Source organism: Acanthochromis polyacanthus, chromosome 4, assembly GCF_021347895.1.
Source record: "Acanthochromis polyacanthus isolate Apoly-LR-REF ecotype Palm Island chromosome 4, KAUST_Apoly_ChrSc, whole genome shotgun sequence".
NCBI lineage: Eukaryota > Metazoa > Chordata > Actinopteri > Pomacentridae > Acanthochromis > Acanthochromis polyacanthus.
The window spans coordinates 35,280,162-35,301,358 of record NC_067116.1 but is presented as its reverse complement, the minus strand read 5'-3'; the positions used below and the strand labels follow the sequence as shown (position 1 = coordinate 35,301,358).

At 40.6% G+C, this 21,197-nt stretch overlaps 1 protein-coding gene across 4 annotated transcripts in view; it reads right to left on the bottom strand.

Annotated features, from left to right (window-relative positions):
• The window catches only part of osbpl1a (oxysterol binding protein-like 1A), a 31,331-nt gene extending 10,322 nt beyond the window's left edge, over positions 1-21,009 (bottom strand). The window contains exons 1-16 of one of the 4 annotated variants that reach the window (XM_051947274.1): positions 20,658-21,009; positions 16,896-17,024; positions 16,738-16,823; positions 16,586-16,660; positions 16,336-16,447; positions 16,094-16,179; positions 13,259-13,403; positions 11,965-12,032; positions 11,827-11,871; positions 8,561-8,634; positions 8,259-8,322; positions 8,066-8,167; positions 6,454-6,579; positions 6,228-6,309; positions 5,774-5,880; positions 363-525 (exon numbers count right to left, since the gene is read on the bottom strand). In XM_051947274.1, coding sequence (XP_051803234.1) covers positions 363-525; positions 5,774-5,880; positions 6,228-6,309; positions 6,454-6,579; positions 8,066-8,167; positions 8,259-8,322; positions 8,561-8,634; positions 11,827-11,871; positions 11,965-12,032; positions 13,259-13,403; positions 16,094-16,179; positions 16,336-16,447; positions 16,586-16,660; positions 16,738-16,823; positions 16,896-17,019 — 1,459 coding nt within the window. In that variant the 5' untranslated portion in view covers positions 17,020-17,024; positions 20,658-21,009. Of the gene's footprint in view, positions 1-362; positions 526-5,773; positions 5,881-6,227; positions 6,310-6,453; positions 6,580-8,065; positions 8,168-8,258; positions 8,323-8,560; positions 8,635-11,826; positions 11,872-11,964; positions 12,033-13,258; positions 13,404-16,093; positions 16,180-16,335; positions 16,448-16,585; positions 16,661-16,737; positions 16,824-16,895; positions 17,025-20,657 lie in introns of those variants that run through there. The other 3 variants (XM_051947273.1, XM_051947276.1, XM_051947275.1) reach the window with 3 other exon arrangements.
• Positions 21,010-21,197: the final 188 nt, after the last annotated feature.

Here is a 21,197-nt window from a genome sequence, read left to right as displayed (position 1 = left end):
ATAAAACATGTTGCATAAGGTGTCAAGGCTGGAATTAGATAAAACATTTCAACAACCTCAAAACAAGCGCAAACAAGTTTCAGCTCTGAAAAACCTTGGGGTGTCATCAGAGCCATATTTTTAGTGTTTCTACATCATGCAGGTTTTGTTTTGCACACCAAAAGCACTCATTCATGTGACACGTCTTTTCTTTTCTCCAACACAACCAGGCAACACTCGAGTGTCGAGGAGCGGCAAAACATACCAAAGACAACGAGTGGCGGGAAAAAGTATTCCGGTGTCCTACAGGTGAAGGACAGAGCAGCGAGTGTGAGCGGGAGCTTTGGTCACAGAATCTCCTGTTTGATAACTCGTCAACTCACCAGACACGGCGTCGTGGAACTCATCCTCGCTGAGGGCACTGCGCGGTGAAGATCCCTTGACGACGGATTGCTCAAGTTCGTGGTGCTCGGTGGCCAGAGTCTGCAGCGCTTCGGAGAGGATCTTATTCTTCTCTACCTCCTGCTCCAATTTCACACTGCGCACCTGAGCTCACCACACACACACAAACACACACAGACACACAAAGACAAAAGGAAACACACTAATCACTCACAGAAGCAAAAACCAACATCCTGCGTTCAATAACCACTGACATGAGATGGGTTCAGCATTTTTGCAGCTACCAAAATTTTTATTCCAGCTCTGGTTCCAAACAAGAAGACAAATGTGCGTGACTATCAGAGTGGCCGCGATGGCAGCAGATAAACAGCATGTTGACTGACTGATCCTCCCCCTCTGCTCCGTCCTCTTATTATCAGACCCACGGAGAGAGACAGAGATGGAGCTGAGAGGGAAGAGCCATGTTTATCTGTAATGGAGGACAGCTGCCCTGATGCCGGTGTCTCAAATGGCCTGCCGGAGAACATGATTCCCGCAGACGAGAGGGGATCAAATGACGGGTAATGGACTCGAATATAAACCATTAGCGAAACCCTCCTTTGACACAAAACATGAGTGTTGATGATTTTAAGGTGGGCTTGTTGCTTAGTAGCTCCTTTGCAAAAAAAAAAATCTACTTAACTGACACAGATGAGGCAGTGTTTTACTTTAGGAAACCAAAGAGGAAGAGCTGACAGATAAGCTATCATCCCCAAGTCGGGGTGAAGTGGGGATAAAGATCGCTTTCTGTCGTCGCACTACGGCGAACTTTAAAGAGGAAATCCCTGCTGCTGACCCCTCCGCAGGTGGTGCTAAAGTGCAAACCGGAGCAGCGGGAGTTGGGAGTGATTCAGTATCTTCCCATTAAAGGGTGAATGAGCTCAGGCCCTGCAGCTCCATTCAGGCTGTGGAGTATCATATGCACACTGAGCCATACTGTACATATTCGAGTTGTTCCCATTTAAAATGAGACTTATTCACGGCGAGCTCTGAGATTCTGTGAGCCTTTTATCATGCACTCTGCCTCTGCAGATGTGCAGTTCAAAAGGCTGCACAGCTGAGCGACAGAGGCCCGGTCCAGGTGTAAACCCTGAAAGGACCGGACTGCCTGGTAAAGTCAAACAGCTTTTTGGCAGCTTCACCAGCAGCAAACATCTCCTCTAAAGATCCCAGAGGAATTTAACCATCTTATTTGAGATATGAAGCTGTGTTCGTGAGCACAAAGAGGAGAAAGAGAGACAGAGAAATAAAAACCAGCATCATTACTGGGAGTGATTTCTTTCCCACAGCTTGTGATTTTAATAATTCAGGGTTTGGTAGTCAATAATGATTTTCACATCGTTGTTTGTGTCTTAGAGAGAAAACTGAGCTGTTGCATTATCGTGTAAAGGCAAACATGCTTTGATTTACATTTCCTTCAACTCAAGTGTATATTCATCACAGCGGTGCATCAAAACCAGCAGCAGCACGACACATCACTTTCTAGACTAATTCTGGTTCTGATGTGATGTTTTGCTGCAAGTCTGGCCCAGAAAGTGAACTCAAACTGTGATAGGGATTATCGCGAAATAAAAATGAACAATGTCAGTCTTGGATCTTCATTGCCGCCAGAATACATTTTGCTTTAGAGATAGAGACTGATGGATGCGCGCTTTTATAGATTTTGTAAATTATATGCATCATCAGTGAATGCCGCTTCAAATTCAGCTCCAGCAGAAACCAGATGTAATCTCATCAAAAGTGTTTGTGAGTCAGTTCTTCATGCAAGCTGTCCCTATATTTAGAATTTTATGGTTGCCTGTTGAATCTCTGCATATCTTTCAGCTTCAAGTTAAGTTAAAAAAACATAACCAGATACTCCATTAAACAATCTGCACATGCATAAACGCATACGCAGATCATTAAAATGCACTGTTAACTTCACAATGACTGTTAATGGTGGGAGATATGAAGATATGTACACATGGATAATGCAGTTTTCTCACACGGTTCATATTGTACCCCTTAAAAACCTCTGATTATATCTGGTCACAACATTGCAAATACACGAGAAGGATTGATTTATGCAATAGTATTACGTTTTTAGCCCCAGTAACAGCATGATTTTGGGAATGTTAATCCACTAGCTTCATCCAGACTGAGACAATTAAATGGATTTTCAGGACATTTTGTGCTTCCAAGAATCCTGTTGATTTTGGAGCTCTTCTGACTTTTCCTCCCTCTGGCACCTCTATCTTGTCCAAAATTTTGGCTTAAGAAATATTTGCAAAATGGCTGACATTTTCTTCAGTCTCACTGGCACTGTGTGTGCCTTTAGCATTCCAACACAATAAACTTAAACTGCCAGCGTGGTAACCATTATAGAAGCTCAACAGAGATGTACAGGGTTTTTAATGCACCACCTGGCCCACTATGAGAGCCAATCTAAGTGACCCAAAGTGCAGAAATACGCATTAAAGCAGAGGTAGGCAGTATTTTTTGTATCTTTGGGCAAGAATTCCACACTAATCTTTCATTATATTGCCACTCAAGTAGTCTGAGAGTAACTTTCTGCAGAGCGCAAAGAATATGGAGGCGCAACAAAATAATACAGAGGATTTTAAATCTAATAAGGAGCAGGGTTTACATCTCGTTTGAAGCCGCACGTTAATGGTGACAATTTGGTACGTTTGAAGCTCACAAAGAGGGACACGCTGCAGGAGGAAGGCTGCTTTTCAAATTCTTTTGTTCTGTCTTTTCCAGATTTTTGCTGCTTGCAGCTTTAACCATGCAAACTCAACATGAGCTGCAACACCTGTTGTCTTAAGCCCCTCTCAGTACAGGTATGACGAGTACAGGTGAGTACAGGTGTATGCACAGAACTCAAATGTGCAAAAACCTGTTAAGTTTTAAAGTTCCCATTTACTTGTAGCTTTACATAGCATTCAAACCTTACTGAACGAGTGAAAGTTCTCCATTTAACCCATTGCTACACCACACCCTACAGTCAACACGGACTTATATTTAGGCCACCACATCTGAGTGTAAAGTGATTGGCTGCAGTTCAGCCTCACAGAGCCGCTACTTATTTCATGTTTTTTTTCAGATTTGTAATTAGTCTTGTATCTAAAACCAGATATTCTAGGCATGTTATATTATCCATAAATACTTTCAGAAAATATGAAAATAATCCATGACAATAGCGCTGCTGTTAGACAGCGGCTGAGCCAAAGCGCTGCTGGGCTCAAGGCCAATGTAGTAAAGACTCAACACAGCTCCCCTTTGTGCCGCTAAGGCCGTTTCACAAAATAAACCTGATGCCTTTGGTTCATTATCAGCTGAATTACTATAAGTTTGAAGTACAGCAGTCATTCATAACTTTACACACATCACCATAAGAAGCCTCCTTGAACTTGACCTAATAGTGTGAATCACAGCGTTATCAGCGAGCAGCCATGTGCCAGAAAAGTAAATGTTTGTCCAAGGCTGGAACTTGTTGTGAGCTATAAGGAGTGTTGCTCTTTTTTTCTGAAGTAGATGGAACCTTCTAATGAATCCTTCCATTCTAATCAAATCCATTCAATCGTATACAAAGAAAACCCGCCTGACAGCTTCCAATCACTGCAGTGCAATGAGTTTTTTAATGTAATGAGGCCTGAATCCTTTCTTAAGTGTATGTTTTGTTTTTACATATAGAGCCCAATAAAAGCTCCAACTATATATATTTATATTCATATGAGGGTCACGAAGAAGAAGGATCTGTTGATTACAATATATAGCGTGTTTTTTTGTTTTTTTTTAAAAAAGTGTCACTTCACTGTAATCACGATGAAACATATCATCATGTGTGGCCTTCACGGTTTCTAAAAAAGCCTTCAATATTCTGAAGAAACAAGGTCTTGGTCACATAATCTACAGATATAAAAAAACTCTAGGAGTTCTTTAAACTGTCATTAAAATGCCATTTATATCCCTATATATAAAATGTATAAGGATTTTTCCTTGATTTGAGTGCATTGAAATAAAAACGTGATACAGGTCATGGTGGAAAGGATCAAGAAAAAAGTTTGCCCTGTTTGGTTTGTCAGTCACAGTTGGGGGAATTATTAAATTGGTAGCATGGATTTAATGTTGAGCGGAGCTGTCAGTCAGTCTTAAAAATGGCAAATGGATGAGATAAAGCACAGTTAGAGGATCTGCCAGCATCGAGCATTAAGGATGTAAAATAACGTCTGTGTGAAAGCACTGTGCAACACGTGAAGCAATACTTCCTATATGATTAATCATTTAAGAACACCTGAGTGTGTTCCCTCACAGGGAAAGAAGGGCAGAGATGAGCAGGAAAGAGCAATAACTCAGCTTCTGTGTGTCGCATGTAAACAGCCTCTGCATGCAGCTGGTAACGTGGCTTAGTCTATAAGGCAGGTTATATTTTTAAAAACACTTAAATGTTACTATTAATCAGAGCCAAAAGCTGCACAAACAGAAAGCATAGTTACATTTTTGGACTTTTTGTGCCAGATATGCCTTTCTGTTGTGAAAATGTAACCAATTCTAAGCTTTAATGTCACTATTTTATCAAAACCTGGCTCATTGAAAACTTGTAAAGAACTAAATATTCTGTGCTTCTTGGTGCAACTGAGAAGCCATGAGATTATTCATTAGCTGTGGCCAACATTTTTCATGTAGGAAAAACTTTCTGATTTTTCAGCTGAACTGCAGGCTGCGTTTACACAGAGCAAATAGGAGACAAGTATGGAAAGAAATCAAAAATGTAAGTTGAGTAAGTAAAATATCCATTTTAGAGCTGCCATTTCCCCCCCAATACTGGTCACACCTGAGTGCACTTGGATACAAAACATGTTGATTAGTTTTTTGGTTTTACTTTTTGCAAAATGAACAATAATACATATGCTTTTTCTCCCAATGTGTCTCGCATTCTAACTTTGCCACACTGCACAAGAGAGATTTCTGATTCTCTTTACTTCTAACCATGGCTGTGCTGTTTCTATAGAGGTTCAGGGCTTTATATTGCAGTGAAAAATGAACCCACAGTGAGAAAAAGGGGACAGGAGCAAAAAGCAGTTAAAACTGCTCAGGGATCAGGTGGTTAAGCTGCGATATTTGATGTCCTTCGTTAAAATTAAGGTCTAACTATGAAGAAGTGAAGCCGGAGTTTTGTAAAGGGAATCAGTGTTAAGTTATTTTGCTTTACTGATAAAATGCATGCTGAATTCGGCAATGCCCTCCTTCCCCTGCTTCACCAAAAATGCACCGCACGTAAACTGTGAACCCAAATTCGGGATGTGATCCAAACTGTGAATTTTGCAAACAGTTCCACGTCTAATTTCTGAACACTACAGCTGACACTCACCCCTTCCTGTCTGGAGAAGAGGCTGAGGCAAACGCCGAGACTGGACTTGGTCTCACTGGATAACTCACAGATTTCTTGCATTTTCTGCACTATAGCTGATGGAAATCCTGAGGGGATCAAACACACAAAATAATGACTAAACAAGCTGCATTAAAAGCAGAATGACAAACAGGTGCAAATGTATAGTTCACGTTGTCGAACAGCACATCGTAGAAAACTCTAAAAAAAACAGAACGGAACTAAACAGATGCTGCAGAATACTAATTAGGAATATTTCATCATGCTACCATCAACAGTCAACGGTTATCCGCTTGATGATGCTTGTAATTTTAATCATAAGGTTTTCATTTCCACTCTTGAATGATTTGTAACTATGAGATTTCTCCTTTGTTACGTGTGTTACTTTAAATAGCAAAAAAAACCCAAAACAAAACAGTGAAATAACAGCTTTTACCTTCTGAAAGCCCATCATTTTTCAGCATGGACACGAGCGCTTCCACCTCCTTCTCCAGCTTCTTTTGGCTGGCCTCTGCTGCCTGGTAATTCAAAGAGAAGGAAGTTGAACAAAAGCAGCGTGGAGTGGGAGGACCGAGGGGGGCTTTATAGTAGAGAGAAAACAGTGTGGATCATTATGCCGACATGCTAATTATGGATTTAATTGTTTGTTTGTTTAAAGCCACCTGTAGCGAGTCTGTGAGCTCCCCGAGTGACATCACTTCCTCCTCCTCCTCCTCCTCGCTGCCTTGCTCTTGGGAACAATAGTGTGTGCTGAACGCCGAGTGCTCCTCCAGCGCATCCAGCCATTCCTGGAGGAAATATAACACATTTCTCTTTGGTTTGTCATGAAAATCAAACATTTTACCATTTTGGGTGATACATCATGCCTTTGCAAATATCGGGTTCTATCTGTGTTTTGAAGTCCTATGGGAAATATGCATATTTGCTTTTTAGAAGAAATTCAGATGATAAAATTAAATCCATTCTCATATTTGTCTGTTAATTATGAACAGGTAGCTTCCTGTTTGTTCAGTCAGGAGGTAATTAAACATGCCTACCAACACCGCTAAAGGCCAATTCATGCATGTAGTGAATTTTGTCCTCTAGTCAAGCCTGAAAGCATCTGTGCAGCCCAAAAGTTGTGACCACGCAAGCTGTAGGCACTGCGAGTGATCGACAGCATATGTGCCAGAAAAACAAATAGTGCTTGTTATAAGGGGAGGCTATGTGAGCAGAAATCTTTATAAAGGAGTTGTTATCTAAGTAGCTGTTAATGGAGTTTGGCGGTGCTTTGATTTGTACATGCCCAAATACAGTGCAAAATTTAAAATGCTCCAGATATCCTGTGCACGTTATGATAAAAACCACAATAACACAGTACGAGAGTCCAATCTTCACATAGCTGTTACCCTATTAAAGGTGCAAAATCAGAGTCTTTCTACCACATCCACAGGAGCCCTGTGTGTTTAACTGTGTTTGATACAAATGGCAATGGGACCATCTGTGTAGCATACAAGTCTGCTTTTAAAATCTGCTTTAGTCAGCAAATGCTGATGTGGAAACCATAAGATGGCCTTAAAGTTGACTAACTGACACACTGCTGTTAATCTGCATAAAAAAACTAAAGCATAAGTACAGCTCATTTCAGCTCTAGCTAGTTTTTATACTAAGCTAAGCTATGCTAATCGGCTGTATTTCCCAACTCTTCAAACAATGACTGTTTTTACCACAAGAATTGCTACAGCTGCGCTCAAAAAGTCCACAGTTTCAAGCAGCATACATGCAATTTGGAACTCATACTTGCAGTCTGTTGTGCAAAACTAGCTGTCATGTGTTTGAGCGCTCCTGGTGACTTAAGCTTGGTTTTGGGTCAGAATAGCCAGAAAAGCATGCTGGCTTATATACTGCAAAATCTGACAGAATGTAATAACATCCCGGTACTTTTGGCATACAATATTGGACATACTCTGTCTTGGGATATGCTAAATCCTTCTCTTGCATACTGTATAGAATTGTAGGATGGATGTTGGAATGCAGCCTATTCATTTAAAACAATGGGGTGATGCAGTAAAGAAGTGGAACCTCACTGGTGCTCATGTTATTATTCTGAGCACAGATGCGTGCTTTACGGGTGAAACATTTCAGATGTTAGTGAAAGATTTAATGAGCTGGATACCTTGCCTTTAAAAAAGAAATTAGGGCCATTGCAAGTGTTAATATTTTCTCTAAGAAGGTCAAGAGATAACTAATGGATCTTTTAGAAGATATCACAGCTCAAGAGTAAATGAAACATACCTTTCTTGCTGCCTCTGGCTCAGTTTTAGGCGATACTTTGAAGTGATGCACGCTGTCGTCAAAGCACTTGAGCGTGAAAAAGCAGTTATCTTTTGCTCGTATCTGGAAAACATCAGAAACATTCCCTTGTGCAAAAGATATACTCACACAATGAGGTCAAGGAAGGGAGCGCAATTCTCAAATGTTGGCTTACCAAACAGTGAGCGTTTGTGAGGGACTTGCAGCCTTGCCTTCTGACATTGGCAGCTGCGTCGGACCTTGATGTGGAAAAAAAAAGAAAGGAGGTAAGTCCGTTTCTTTTGAAGCTGGAATCCTGACGGATGACAGATTTTCAATTGAAGTACAGAAGACAGAAGCCCTCTATTTTTAGCTTATTTATCTGTCACCTCCAGCACCTGTCTAATCAAAAGTGCACAGTACTTCCATTTATCTGACACCGAGATCTTTTCACTCATCTGATTCAAGCAGCACAGCCAAGGTGAGAGATGCACCTACTGTTTTGAGTACCAGGAGATCACCCCGTCCTGAAGAACAACCCAGTAGGAGCGCCAGCCAAAAAATCTGGAGCTCTGCGGGACAAAACAAGAAAACAATCACGTCTGATATTCAGTGATTTCTATTATTCTAGTCTTTTCTTATTTCAGTGTCGTCATAGAGAGGAAGGAGAGACACCTGAGAATAGCAGATAAACTGGAAATTCAATTCAGTTCAATTAAATTTTATTTATATAAATAGCGAAATCTACAACACGTCATCTCACAGCTCTTAACATAGTAAGAATTTTAAACAAATGCAGCCACACATTTGATAATATTTAATAAATTTTAAAACACATGACGGAAATATACAGAAAAGCTGCAACACAAACACACGAACACACACAGGACTGAGCTAAGTCTGGGTTTGTTTTGTTGCTGCTAAGCTCAGTGGGGGGTGAAAATGAAATCCATTTCAAGGGTGCATTCACAGAAATAAGAAGCTGCAATAATTGTACTGTGACGTTTAAATAGCGCTTGCATCAACATCGACGTGGTAATTACAACTATTTTCAGCATCACGTATTTGGTGCGTTAGCGTGGAAACAACCAAAACAAACCTACAGTGGACAACAAGGTAAGATTGTTACACTGAAACGATCAGAGACTAATGTCTTTTTAATATTTCCTGAAACAGAGGAATACATTTTCAGGCAATGTTCTTAAGCAGGATAAGTTCGTTATTGATCTTGTGTCTTTAAAGTGTCTGTAATCAACATCTTTGGATGAATATTTGGCTGTGTAAAGGATGGTTCTAGTGATGACCCCTGACAGAATTATCATCTGACTGCAGCTCCTTTCAGCTAGACAGAACATTTCAACATCTTTCTTGCTCATTGTTTTGGTTTTCTGCCCAGCATCTTTACAGCTTTTCAGCAGAAACCCTCTAAAAATATATTATAATCCACTTGCTCAGTAAGTAACAAGAAACAACAACGAGCTCCTAACAGGGTGGACAATATGCAGTTAATATGAAAAAGACCAAAAACAGAGGTACTGACCCAAAAGGGAGCTAAAAAAAATAGACTGAATGTACGGTTGAGAAGTAGGAGGTGTTGCAGGTCAGGAAAGGTCAAAAACATCCATCATGTCTTCTTATTAATACAGTAGTTTTGAGTTCTTTTGTTCAGATATAAAGTGAATAGACAGATGTTCAGGAAGGTTTTATTTTATCCACTTTTGTCTATTCTGAGCCCAGACCAGCAGTGCAGGACTGTGACTATTTTATCAAAGAGGCCAAAACACATTTCTACAACTTCTGTATTTATGCCATGATGCACACTGGCCTAAAAAGCATTTCCCCAGACACAATTTACTAATGGGAAACTAGGGGTTGTGAGCATCCAAAACCCTGTAAAATAACTCTTTTGTTGTCCATTTCATCTAATAGCATCTGCAAAGTGTAGAAAAGCTGTATGATTACTATATTATCCCACTTGGGAGCCAACAGGAAAAGCTGCTGGCTCCACTGGGCAGGAGCCTCGCTCACATTTGCTCTACAGGTTCGGCTGACGCTAATGGACAAAAAATTACAGAGGTGTGCAGAACATTTTGGTATCTTAAAGTTGTAGCTTGGAAGATAAAAATATTTAACACACAAGGGACTTTGTTTGAGAATTAAGCCCAAACCTCTTACAGTTCTATTTCAGGCTCCACCACTAGAAGTCTCAGTGTTTTCTACAACAAAATGACGTGTTCTGACCTCCACAACACACTTTGCTCTGCAGCTAATTCTGTTCAAGAGAAAATAAGCTTTCTTCTGTTGCATAAAAGCTGGTTAAAAGAGATTCTAAATCATATTAATTTTGAGAAAATTAACTCTTAAATGTTGTTGTTTGTTTCAGTGACTGAAGGTAACCTCATGAATCTTTGTATGCTGGAGGTGATACTGCCTACATTGTACAACACTGGTGCCATATTAATATCCATCCATCATCTGTATACCGCTTTATCCTCACTAGGGTTGTGGGGGGCTGGAGTCTATCCCAGCTGATTTGGGGCGAAGGCAGGGGACACCTGGACAGGTCTCCAGTCTGTCGCAAAGCTACATATACAGACAAACAGTCACACTCACATTCATACTCTCGGACAATGCAGAATAATCAGTTAACCTCAGCATATTTTTGGACTGTGGGAGGAAGCTTGAGTAAAACATGCTAACTCCATGCAGAAAGATCCCAGAAAAGCCAGGATGCGAACCAGGAATCTTCTAGCTAAAAGGCGAAAGTGCTAACCACCATTCCACTGTGCAGCCCCCATATTAATATAATCAAGAAAATGTTAAATAAAAAAGTTAATAAAACTGGCACTGAATTTAACAGTGTACTGATTAAAGCTCCAGATCGTGTTTTCAGTTTTCTTGATATAATCTTTAACTCTAGCACGACCATTATTAGACCTCTATGAATTTTAAGACTGCGGATTGGATGTTTCTGTCTGCCTCGGTTAAGAAACAGCACCTACTGTTGAAAAAGGTTTACTATGGCGCTGCATGCAGCATGCTCAACACGTTGTACAGATTATTCTTTAGTCCTCAGCCCTCAGCCCTCAATCACCACATGCTAATGAGGCTGCAGTTTGTCTGGTATCTTACGCTGCCGATGGGACTGCTCATTGTGCTGACTGGTAATCATGTCAGAGGTCACTGAGCTGTCAGTGTTCCAACGTGTGTCGAAGCAGTGAATTACTCAACACTGATAAACTGTCTCACTCATGTTCTTTTTTTTTTTTTTTTTTAAACAACCTTATTTAAATTCAGTGACAAAACTGAGACCTTTGGGCCATTTTCCTTTTAGCTGCTCTTTCAAAATAAAAGCCTACTTAGCACTTGCACATTGTCTGCATCACTAGCACAAAAAAATTGGCAAATCAAAACACACTGACAAATACTATCAATATCATCCATGCTGTGAAAGCAAAGACAGACAAGTTATATGTTGTATGGATTATTTTGGCATCGTGGAGACAAATATTTGGAACTTCAACTAAATTCAACTTCTACTCATTTCTTCTAAGATGTGATTGTCAACCCATAAAACAGCCTGACGATAAGACACACCACTAAACATATTGCAATGTGGGTTTCTTTATAGCAGCAGGGCCTCTGAAGGCAATTTATGAGCTGTCGAACTGTGCAGTCGAATTTCTCCACTTTGCTTGCGATTTCTCCATCTCTAATGGATTGGCTTCTGTCTGCCATCAAGGAAAATAATTCCCAGACTTTACCTTCCAGAGGAGTCCTTCATACTTCTTGACATGTCGGGCCAAACCCTGCAGGGGACACAGACACGAAGACACATGAAACAAAGTGAAAAACAAATCAAAGAACAAATCTGAGGAGCTCTGGGACGCCCACACACTCACTCGATGAACGGTGCCTTCAAGAAACTGCTTCATGGCCGTATCGTTGGCCAGGTCACACACCGACTGGCCTGCGAGTTATAAACCAACAAGTTAAGTGGAGCTTCAGCACAAAACAGCACATATGTACAGAGGCAAAGAAGCACCATTTGATTGAAGTATGTTTTAACGCTGTTCACAGCAGTTATAAATATCAGGGCTATACATTTGAAGAACTTGAGGTACCTTACTGTTGTACTCAACTACAGACTTTTTTAAAACAAATTTTAGGCCTTTAGGGTTTTTTACATTTTTTTCATTCAGTATTGGAGTGAGCTGTAACACAATACCACGGATAAATTAATCTTTTCAGTCAGCAGTGAGCAGTTACAACTCCACCGAGATTCTTTGCTCTGTCACCAGTGCTCATCAAATCTTGGGGTATGTTAGACTGCAAAAGATGCACCTGATGCATTTTTTGCAGTTGGGGAAAAGGATGCATTCATCAGTTGCATTTGAAGAAGTCTTAATGTCTCAGTGAAATAGGACGGCCTTCATCACGTAGCTGTGACATGCTGGGCCTTCAAATGCAGCCTTTGAAGGCCTTCACAGCAGTTATAAATATCAAGGCTTTAATTACATGTGAACCAGCAACAGCTTGAGCCTCTTATGTAATCACAGTTTCTGCATTTTTTGCACTCATAATCATGTTGGAATCATCAAAACAGCCATTGTGCTTGGACAAAAATAATTGTAGGTTACACTTGGAAAATTCTTTAGCAAAGGTTAGCTGCTTGATCCAGACAGATGCTATTTTTCTGGAAGACAGACCTTTTTCAAATGAAGTGAAACTGCCATTCCCCACCTAAAGAAGCATATTTTTGGTGCAAGCGAAATGGAGCTTGTAGGGGGGAAAAGGCTGATATTTTATATTTTCCTTACTGACTGCCATTTTTTATCGTTGAAAAAATCCTCTAAAGAAACTCAAACCAATAATGCGCTGTCTTCTCAATACTTTCCATTCTCTGCCCTGGTTATGCCAGCATTTTTGGGTGGACTATTTTCAGCTGTGTATCAATATAAATTTTGTATGGCAGTAGTTACAGCAGCAGAACAACACATTCAACAATGAAGTCACCCAGTCAGTGTGACTCACTCATGTGGTTTCATTATTTTTAGGTTTTCGTTACGCAGGCAAGACTTCTAAAAGCATGACTTCAATGTTGGTTTTGCCCTTTTCATGGTATGTTGACAAAAAAGCAGAATATTGAATATCACCAGTCATTCATGGCTGCCAGCTCCGGCTGATGCGTCATACCATTCTTGTTTTTGACGCTGAGGTTGGCTCCACTCTTGAGCAGCTTTAGGGCACACTGCCTCTGGCCTCGATAGGCTGCACAGTGCAGCGGAGTGTTACCCAACAGATCTGTGCAGTTGATGTCCGGAGGCTTCTTCCTGCTGAGCTGCAGAGAACACACAGGACAGGAACAGATGTTGTCTCGGTTCTTTATTATTCTTCCAAGAACTGAAGCATGATTCTTGATTTCTCACACTGTGACCAAGAACTGCAATAGTTTAGACTTTTCAAAACTTTACTACAACTGTGTGTCTGTCGGTTCTTCACATATGTTGGCAACCGTTAATCTGATCTACTTCAAAATTGGTGGGTTTATTGCTGGGGACCTGAGGAAGATCGGCATTGGAGTTGTTTGAATGATTGATACTCATATTTTGGCTAAAACATATTTTTTGTTACACTTCTAGAACAAGATCCTTAGCTAGGCAACATCACCAAAGGGAAGATTCTAGAATTTTGTCAGAATTTTAATGCAAGATTTTAGAATGCTGTCAAAATTTCGAGGCAAAATTCTAGAATGATGTCACAGATTTAAGGCATGAGTCTAGAATGTTTTCATAATTTTGAGGCAAAATTTGAAAATTTTGTCATAATTTTGAAGCAAGAATCTAGAATATTTTCTCAGATTTAAGGCAAGATTCTACAATGTTGTCACAGGTTATAGGCAAGATTCTAATTTTATGTCATAATTTCAAGGCCAGATTCTAGCATGTATTAATTTCGAAGCATGATTCTACAATGCCGCAGTTTCAAGGCAAGATTCTAGAATGCTGTCATAATTTCAAGGCAAAATTCTAGAATGTTTTCATAATTTTGAGGCCAGATTCTCCAATGTTGTCACAGGTCGTGTCCCTATTCAGAGGCTGGATCCTGTCAAAGGATGGACTCTTGTGTTCTAGGTCCTTCACAGGATGCGGCGACTGTGTCTGAGCATTTCTTAAATAAGACGGTCTGATGACAGACTTCTTGCGTGCTTCGTCACGTCCCCGGCACCACATCTGTTTTGGTCAGTTTGTACCACATTTTTGTTGTTTCATGTCATGCTTTGGTCAGTTTGTGTAACATTTTTGTTGTTTCATGTCATGCTTTGGTCAGTTTGTGTAACATTTTTGTTGTTTCATGTCATGCTTTGGTCAGTTTGTACCACATTTTTGTTTCATGACCAAACTGTCAATTTGTTATCCCAAGGACAGAAAGGATGTTTTTAATGTTTTTTTTGATACATTTGAAGAACTTGAGGTACTATACTGTTGTACTCAACTACAGATTTTTTTAAAACTAATTTTAAGCCTTTAGGTTTTTTTTTTACATTTTTATCATTCAGTATTGGAGTGAGACGTAAAACAATACCACGGATAAATTTATTTTTTCAGTCGGCAGTGAGCCGTAAAAACTCCACCTTGATTCTTTGCTCTGTCACCAAGTGCTCATCGAATCTTGGAGTATGCTGGACTACAAAAGATGCACCTGATGCATCCTTTGCAGTTGGGAAAAAGGACGCATTCGTCAGTTGCATTTGAAGAAGTCTTAATGTCTCAGTGAAATAGGACGGCCTTCATCACGTAGTTGTGACATGCTTGGCCTTCAAATGCAGCCTTTGAAGGATGCAGCTTGTGACTTGGATTGCAGCTATAGAATAAAATCAAAATCCTAGAATGTTGTCATAGTTTCAAGGCAAGACTAGATTGTTGGCACAGATTCAAAAGGAAAATCCTACCATGTTGTCACAGATCAGTAGCCTCAGAATTTAATCAGTAATAGCACTGCACTACTATTGAAAGCACTGACTTTATTCAGAGCTTTTCCTAATGAGGTTGTCATAAACTATTGTGTTGAGATTCGAAGGGCGTAGTCGACTGCACCTGTCTGGACTTGTGAACATGGGGTAATACTTGTGAATGTAACTGTCAGTTCAGGAACAAGTAAGAGTTTAATCCTTGTTATTTTGCCAAAGCGACAACAGCAACATGTAGTTTAGTAGTTACTGTTAGTTCCTTGTTTAACTTATTAGGCGTAGCATTGTGTGCTGCTGTGGTAACTCTTGCTACTCTTGTGATAGAAGTGTGCATATGTACTTGGAATGCTCTGATGACGCTAGATTGTGGAAGGAAGTAGCTGTCACTTTGAATGACATGCTTAAAGTGTGGATTACACTTTTATCGAATGTACTTCTTCTTAGTGATGACTCCCATTTAGATTTGTCGATACAGTGAGGCACATTGTGTAGAAAGTGTTGCCCTTTCAGTGGCAACAAGCGACAACTTCCAGGACTGAAAAATTAACCCTATGTTAAAGTTAAAATGGCAAAAGCTGCATTTCCTCAATTGGCCACTTGAGGCTAACTGGTTGAAAGCGAGTCAGTCCCCACTGACCCCCATGTTAAACTCTCCAGCTTTAGAGCAGAAGTAAACATGTTCACGGTCTGGTACAAAAAACTGTTTTGGTCTCTGTAGCTAATTTCACCATTCATGGCAAATGGACAGGGGGTGAATTTTTATCTAACTCACTTGCTCACATTGTATTAAGGCTTAAAATTATGCATAAATAGGGAATGATAGGTAAGTGTGTGGGAGGTGTTTATGAGTTTGCCAGTGGGAGAGAGGGGGTGTCTAACACTGAGGTCTGACTTTGTTTTCTTAGGATTCTGCTATTGGACAAGCTTACTTTGTATGTACGGTATATGTGTGCGCTATGAAGGGGCAGGTGGACAAAAGTACAAGAAACCATATGATGCATAACAGCTCTGTTCTATTGCTCAATAAAAAAGTGTATCAGAAAGAAGCATCTGGCACGAACCAGCTGAGTTAACGTTGAAAGGTCTCCTTCACGAGCAGCTTCCAAAAGTTTCTCCTCCAGTTTCCTCTCCTCCGTTCTCTCAGCCGCTGGTATCAGTGACGGGATTTACAAGAAAAAAGTGCAGGATGACGTTATAATATATACATAAAATAAAAAATGAATGAATATAAAAACATTTATTATGACAGCTGATTAAAAACATGTTCCATGATAACTTTTAGATGACAACATGTCGCTCTCACCTTCCAACATGCTTCTGATCTCTGCATTTTGAGTGACATCTTTGGGAATCTGTGCTGTCCCATTGATGACAGTAGCACATGCATCATAGTGCAGCAGCAGCATGACAACCTCCTAATTGATACGTGATTGATTGATTGATTGATTGACAGACTGAATGGATGAATAAATGCATGCACAAAAATTTCTGCTATCAACAAAGAGATGCATAAAGTAGAGGCAAACTGGTAAATTCTTGAGGTGTTAAGTTACCTTCCTTCCTGTGAAGGCAGCTTTGTGCAGAGGTGTATCTCCAATATTATTGGGTAAGTTAACATCTGCCCCCGCCTGGATTGGTGTAATGACGCATGTGTTACATGCACAGTTATTTAAAATCTCCATGTTTTGAAGAAAAGAAACTCTACCTTGAGCAATTCCTCCACTACATCTTTATGTCCGAAATAACAGGCCAAATGAAGAGGCGTCCATCCCAAGTTCGATTTACTTTTACCTGATGAAACAACAAATACTGCATTACATCAGCACACTAAAACTGACATCATCCCCGTGTGTTGTTGCATACCTTTGCAATTGATGTTGATCTGCGTCTCTTCCTTTATCTTGGACATGAGGAGCCTCTGAACCCCGGGCAGATCTCCATTCCGGGCGTACCGCAGGAACTGCTCTTCTGGATCCAACTCCTCCATGGATCCTGCAGTGGAAACGCAGAAAGAAAATAAGAATAAAAAGGACTCAACTGTAATCAACAAGAAGCTTTGAAGGGCACCTCCACAGACAAGAAACCAAGTAGCGATACAAGATTTCTGCTTGTTACCTACAAATTGTATCACATACAACCTGCAGGTTTATAAAAAACACACACTGGGCACTGCATTTGCAATGATCCAACTGGACAGTACTTTTACTAGGTCTCTACACCACAGTGTTTCCAATTAAATTATGACATCAAAACATGGTTTGTCAAGGCAGGAACTCAGGGCAGGTGCAATATGGTGCCAGCGTTTACAGGTTCTGCTTCCATATTGGCCCGTTCAGCCTTTTGTTTCCATCATGGTGTCATAGCGGACAGCTTCAACTGCAGCAATTATTTCTAATTGCACCAAACAACAAGCGTGGATGTAACTTTAGTTCATATGGTGAATTTTATTTTGTTGGTGGTGCTGTTGGAAAAGATAAGTTACATGAAGAGGGCATCTACTTTGGGTAGAAGCTTTATTTTCCACCTGAAAACAGCCCTTTAAGACGCTCTATGGGGGTTGTTCTTGCACAAAGATTCAGATTGCTCTAAAACTTGTGGGCCGCAATTTCTTGCAGAGGAGGACAACTTAATGTGACAGCACTAGGGTTGTTTTCTAAGACATTGTTCAAGAGTTTTTTTTTCCAGTTTTTAGTACTTTTTGTGAGAACCACTGCAAAAAAAAGCAGACTGCACATTTAAACTGGCTGCTTTAGTCTTCTGAGTGATTGCATTACTTAATAAGTCATTACGTGTCATCCTTTAAGACATGTGAAGAAAAAGTCACAAGAGTTGGTTTTGTCAGACAGTGAAGAATAAGTAACTGTCAACAAGGAGAACAAGGAAAAATGAATTATTTCAAAAGGCTGCAGTCACCAGACCAGACTTTCAGGAAGGAAACCACATGACGCTCTTTTTTGCGTTTGTAGTCAAAATGCTGTCACACAAAGACAGCAATAAAGTGAAAGCTTGCTTTAAGCAGAGTCAGAAAGTCATGTGGCTGCGGGGATGAATCAATAAATCACCATGACAGGGCAGGACACATTAGGCAATGTGGCCGTGACGTCTGCAGGGCGCTGAACGGAAAACTTAGTCTGAAACAGGTTTACCTGCGTTTGAGAAGCATGTGACACTAACAGCTACTCAGCTTGTCTTTCTACTGTAGGCTGAGATTTCAAGGAAACGGTTTCAAAAAAATCCCTTCACGTGATGTAACTGTAAATGCATGTATGTGTCTGGAAACTCTAGAGGTAACATTTAAAATCCATTTTTATTTGCATTTTTTGAATATATTTTGCAGCATTGTTTAATCTGATCTGTAACTTGTACTTTATCTGACCTCCAACAGATTTATTACCTTACATACATTACATGCATATTTAGCAAAATGTCACACTAAATGCATGCTGAAGTTCATTTAAAAAAAAAAAACTATTTAAAAAAAAATGTAATATTTGTTAATACTTTATTTATATACTGGATATATACTCACACGCAAAAGAAATGCAAGTTTCTTTTCCCCGATGAAAAATTAAATGAGGTTTCCCAAAACAAAAATGCATTTGGTACTTTGTGGTGCATGGTGTGTTCTTAACATTTTCTGTTGCGTTTTGTAAGGTTTGGTGTGAAAACCGAAAAGTTGCAATACACCAATGCATTGATGATGTGGACATGAGTCACACTTTGCACGTGCAACTGAATATGCACGATTTATCGACACCTTCAGTGGGTATAAATTTCATTGAAGATCATAGGCATTTCACTTGCTGTTTAACTATGCCACGCTTAAACCAAATTGAGAGGAACCAAGCCAAGCTGGAGAGCCTGTCCGCTTCGGGGAAGGTCATCGGTGCTCTGTGTGGTGTTGTATCGACGCTGGAGACGGTAAATGGTGGTGATGTTGACATTAAAGTGACGGGCAATGTCTCGGACAGACTCTCCAGCTTGCAGACGTCCGATGGCTTGGTTCCTCTCAATTTGGTTTAAGCGTGGCATAGTTAAACAGCAAGTGAAATGCCTATGATCTTCAATGAAATTTATACCCACTGAAGGTGTCGATAAATCGTGCATATTCAATCCTTCCCCAGACATTTTGGCAGCCAATTACATCTGGAGGCATGTGACTCTTGGGAATTTTGGGAGCTTTGAAAATGACATGTACGAGCTGTCAAACTGTCCTCTGTGAACAAGTCAAACTCGGTCCACTTGCAGCTTAAGAAATAGATTATGCTAGAATATTAGCCTAGCCGCGCTAGACAACCCACGGCAAATGAATTTAATTCTCTGCCAGGGTGGGTCTAGTTACCCTTCATAAGGCTCGAGGCTGGATTCTCCTAAAACTGGCCAGACCAATCACCATGAAGTGTAGAGTCAGAAGGCGGGCGTAATGAAGTGACGACAGAGGCGTGACGATTCTGACAGAAACAACCGGCGCACAATAAACAGTTATCTTTCGACTCGGCTTTGGCCACAGTCCTTAAAGATTTGAAGCTAAAATTCAACTTGAAAGATAAACAAAGGACGGCACTTAAGTGTTTCATTGAGAAGAAAGACGTATTTGGACTTATGCCGACGGGATATGGCAAATCCTTAATATACCAGTTGGCTCCGCTGGTTGGGAAGCTAATGGGACTTAGCCACAATCCGCCGGTGCTCTCGGAACTACTCAGCCTATTCGTTGCGTTGATTGGTTGTATACCTACCCAATTGCTGCAGAGGGATTTGATAGACAACCTTTTAGCCCGCCTCCCTCCCTGTCGAGCTTCCCTAGACCCTTGTGCTGTCAGAAACATGGGTCTAGCATGGCTAGGCTATGGCACAACAAGTAGAAAGACTGCAGTCACATTAAAATAGCATATGCAAATATTTAAATAAAGGTCTATGAACTAATTGCGGGTTTTGTTCTAGACAGCAGAATTTCTGTCACAAAATGGTTCCCCACTAAACTAGGTTTTCCTGGGCTCTAGAGGCTGTCATCCCTGTTCTTCTTGTTGACAGCATTCAGCCATGGTCACCTTTGTACTGGAGATCTTTTGCATTGCTGAAACTTGTAAAAAGAGATCTTTTCCTCCTGAGGTATGAGACATGAAGTGTACTTCTTAACAACTTTTAGGCATGACGATGACAAGTTAAAGGGTACAATTACTTTACATTTCTAGTAATATCCTGGTTTTCCATACCTGGAACTTACTGTCAGTCACTTGACCTGAAGGAGCCTGTTGGATGAAATCTCACGTGTTTTCAAGAACAATAAAAAGAAAAGCCTACTTGTCATTTACTTAATCTCTTAGAAGTTCCCTCTCAGTGTTTACCCCTTAAGTTAAAAAACATGGCAGCTGTACACAGACAAAAGAATACAGATGCATGCAAAAAAGGGACAATTTGCTCCATAAAAAATCACCAGAAAGCAGGAAAATAAATGTTTGACACTCAAGATTTCCTGTAGGACACCCAGACCCTCTTTTAAACGTGTCCTCCTCAGTGCTAAAACCAAACCTACCTCCATGGATGGAGATTTCTGTGGCAGCTGTGGCCAGATGACATGAAAATTAGGAATAAGCAGGAAAAACTGTGAGCACAGACACTTACTGCTTCAACTAGTCCAGTCCTGTAAGGTAAAAATCCAGTGTGTTGGGACAGATCTGCTCTCACTCAGGCCCTCCGATAAGCTGCATGTGATGTTTTAAGCCCCCCTGAGCCTCCTCTACTGCGGGGCAGGCGGAGCGGCGCGGTTCGGTCCACACATCCCGCCGTTCCTTCACCTTCACCGGCCTGAGAAGACGCTAAAGTGACCGACAGTTGGAAGACAGCTGCGTCTGTGTCACCCTGTTCCTCTGCCACACACACACACACACACATTCACGCAGACAGACACACACGCCTCAGTGGAGTGTTTACATTAAGATCAGCTGATCTTCTGCAGAAGCGCTCATCCGGCCACATCGATCAAGCATTTCAAAATAAAAGACCGTAGAAGAAAAAACTCAACTCGCTCCGCCTTTTGCACGTTTTTGCCAATAAATAAAAAAAATAAAAATATCTACCAGCGGTTACTCTCAGTTTTTAATGTTTCGTTCGTTTTTTGTAGCTGTCTAAATAAAGACTTCTGACCCTGGCAAATTGAGCAAA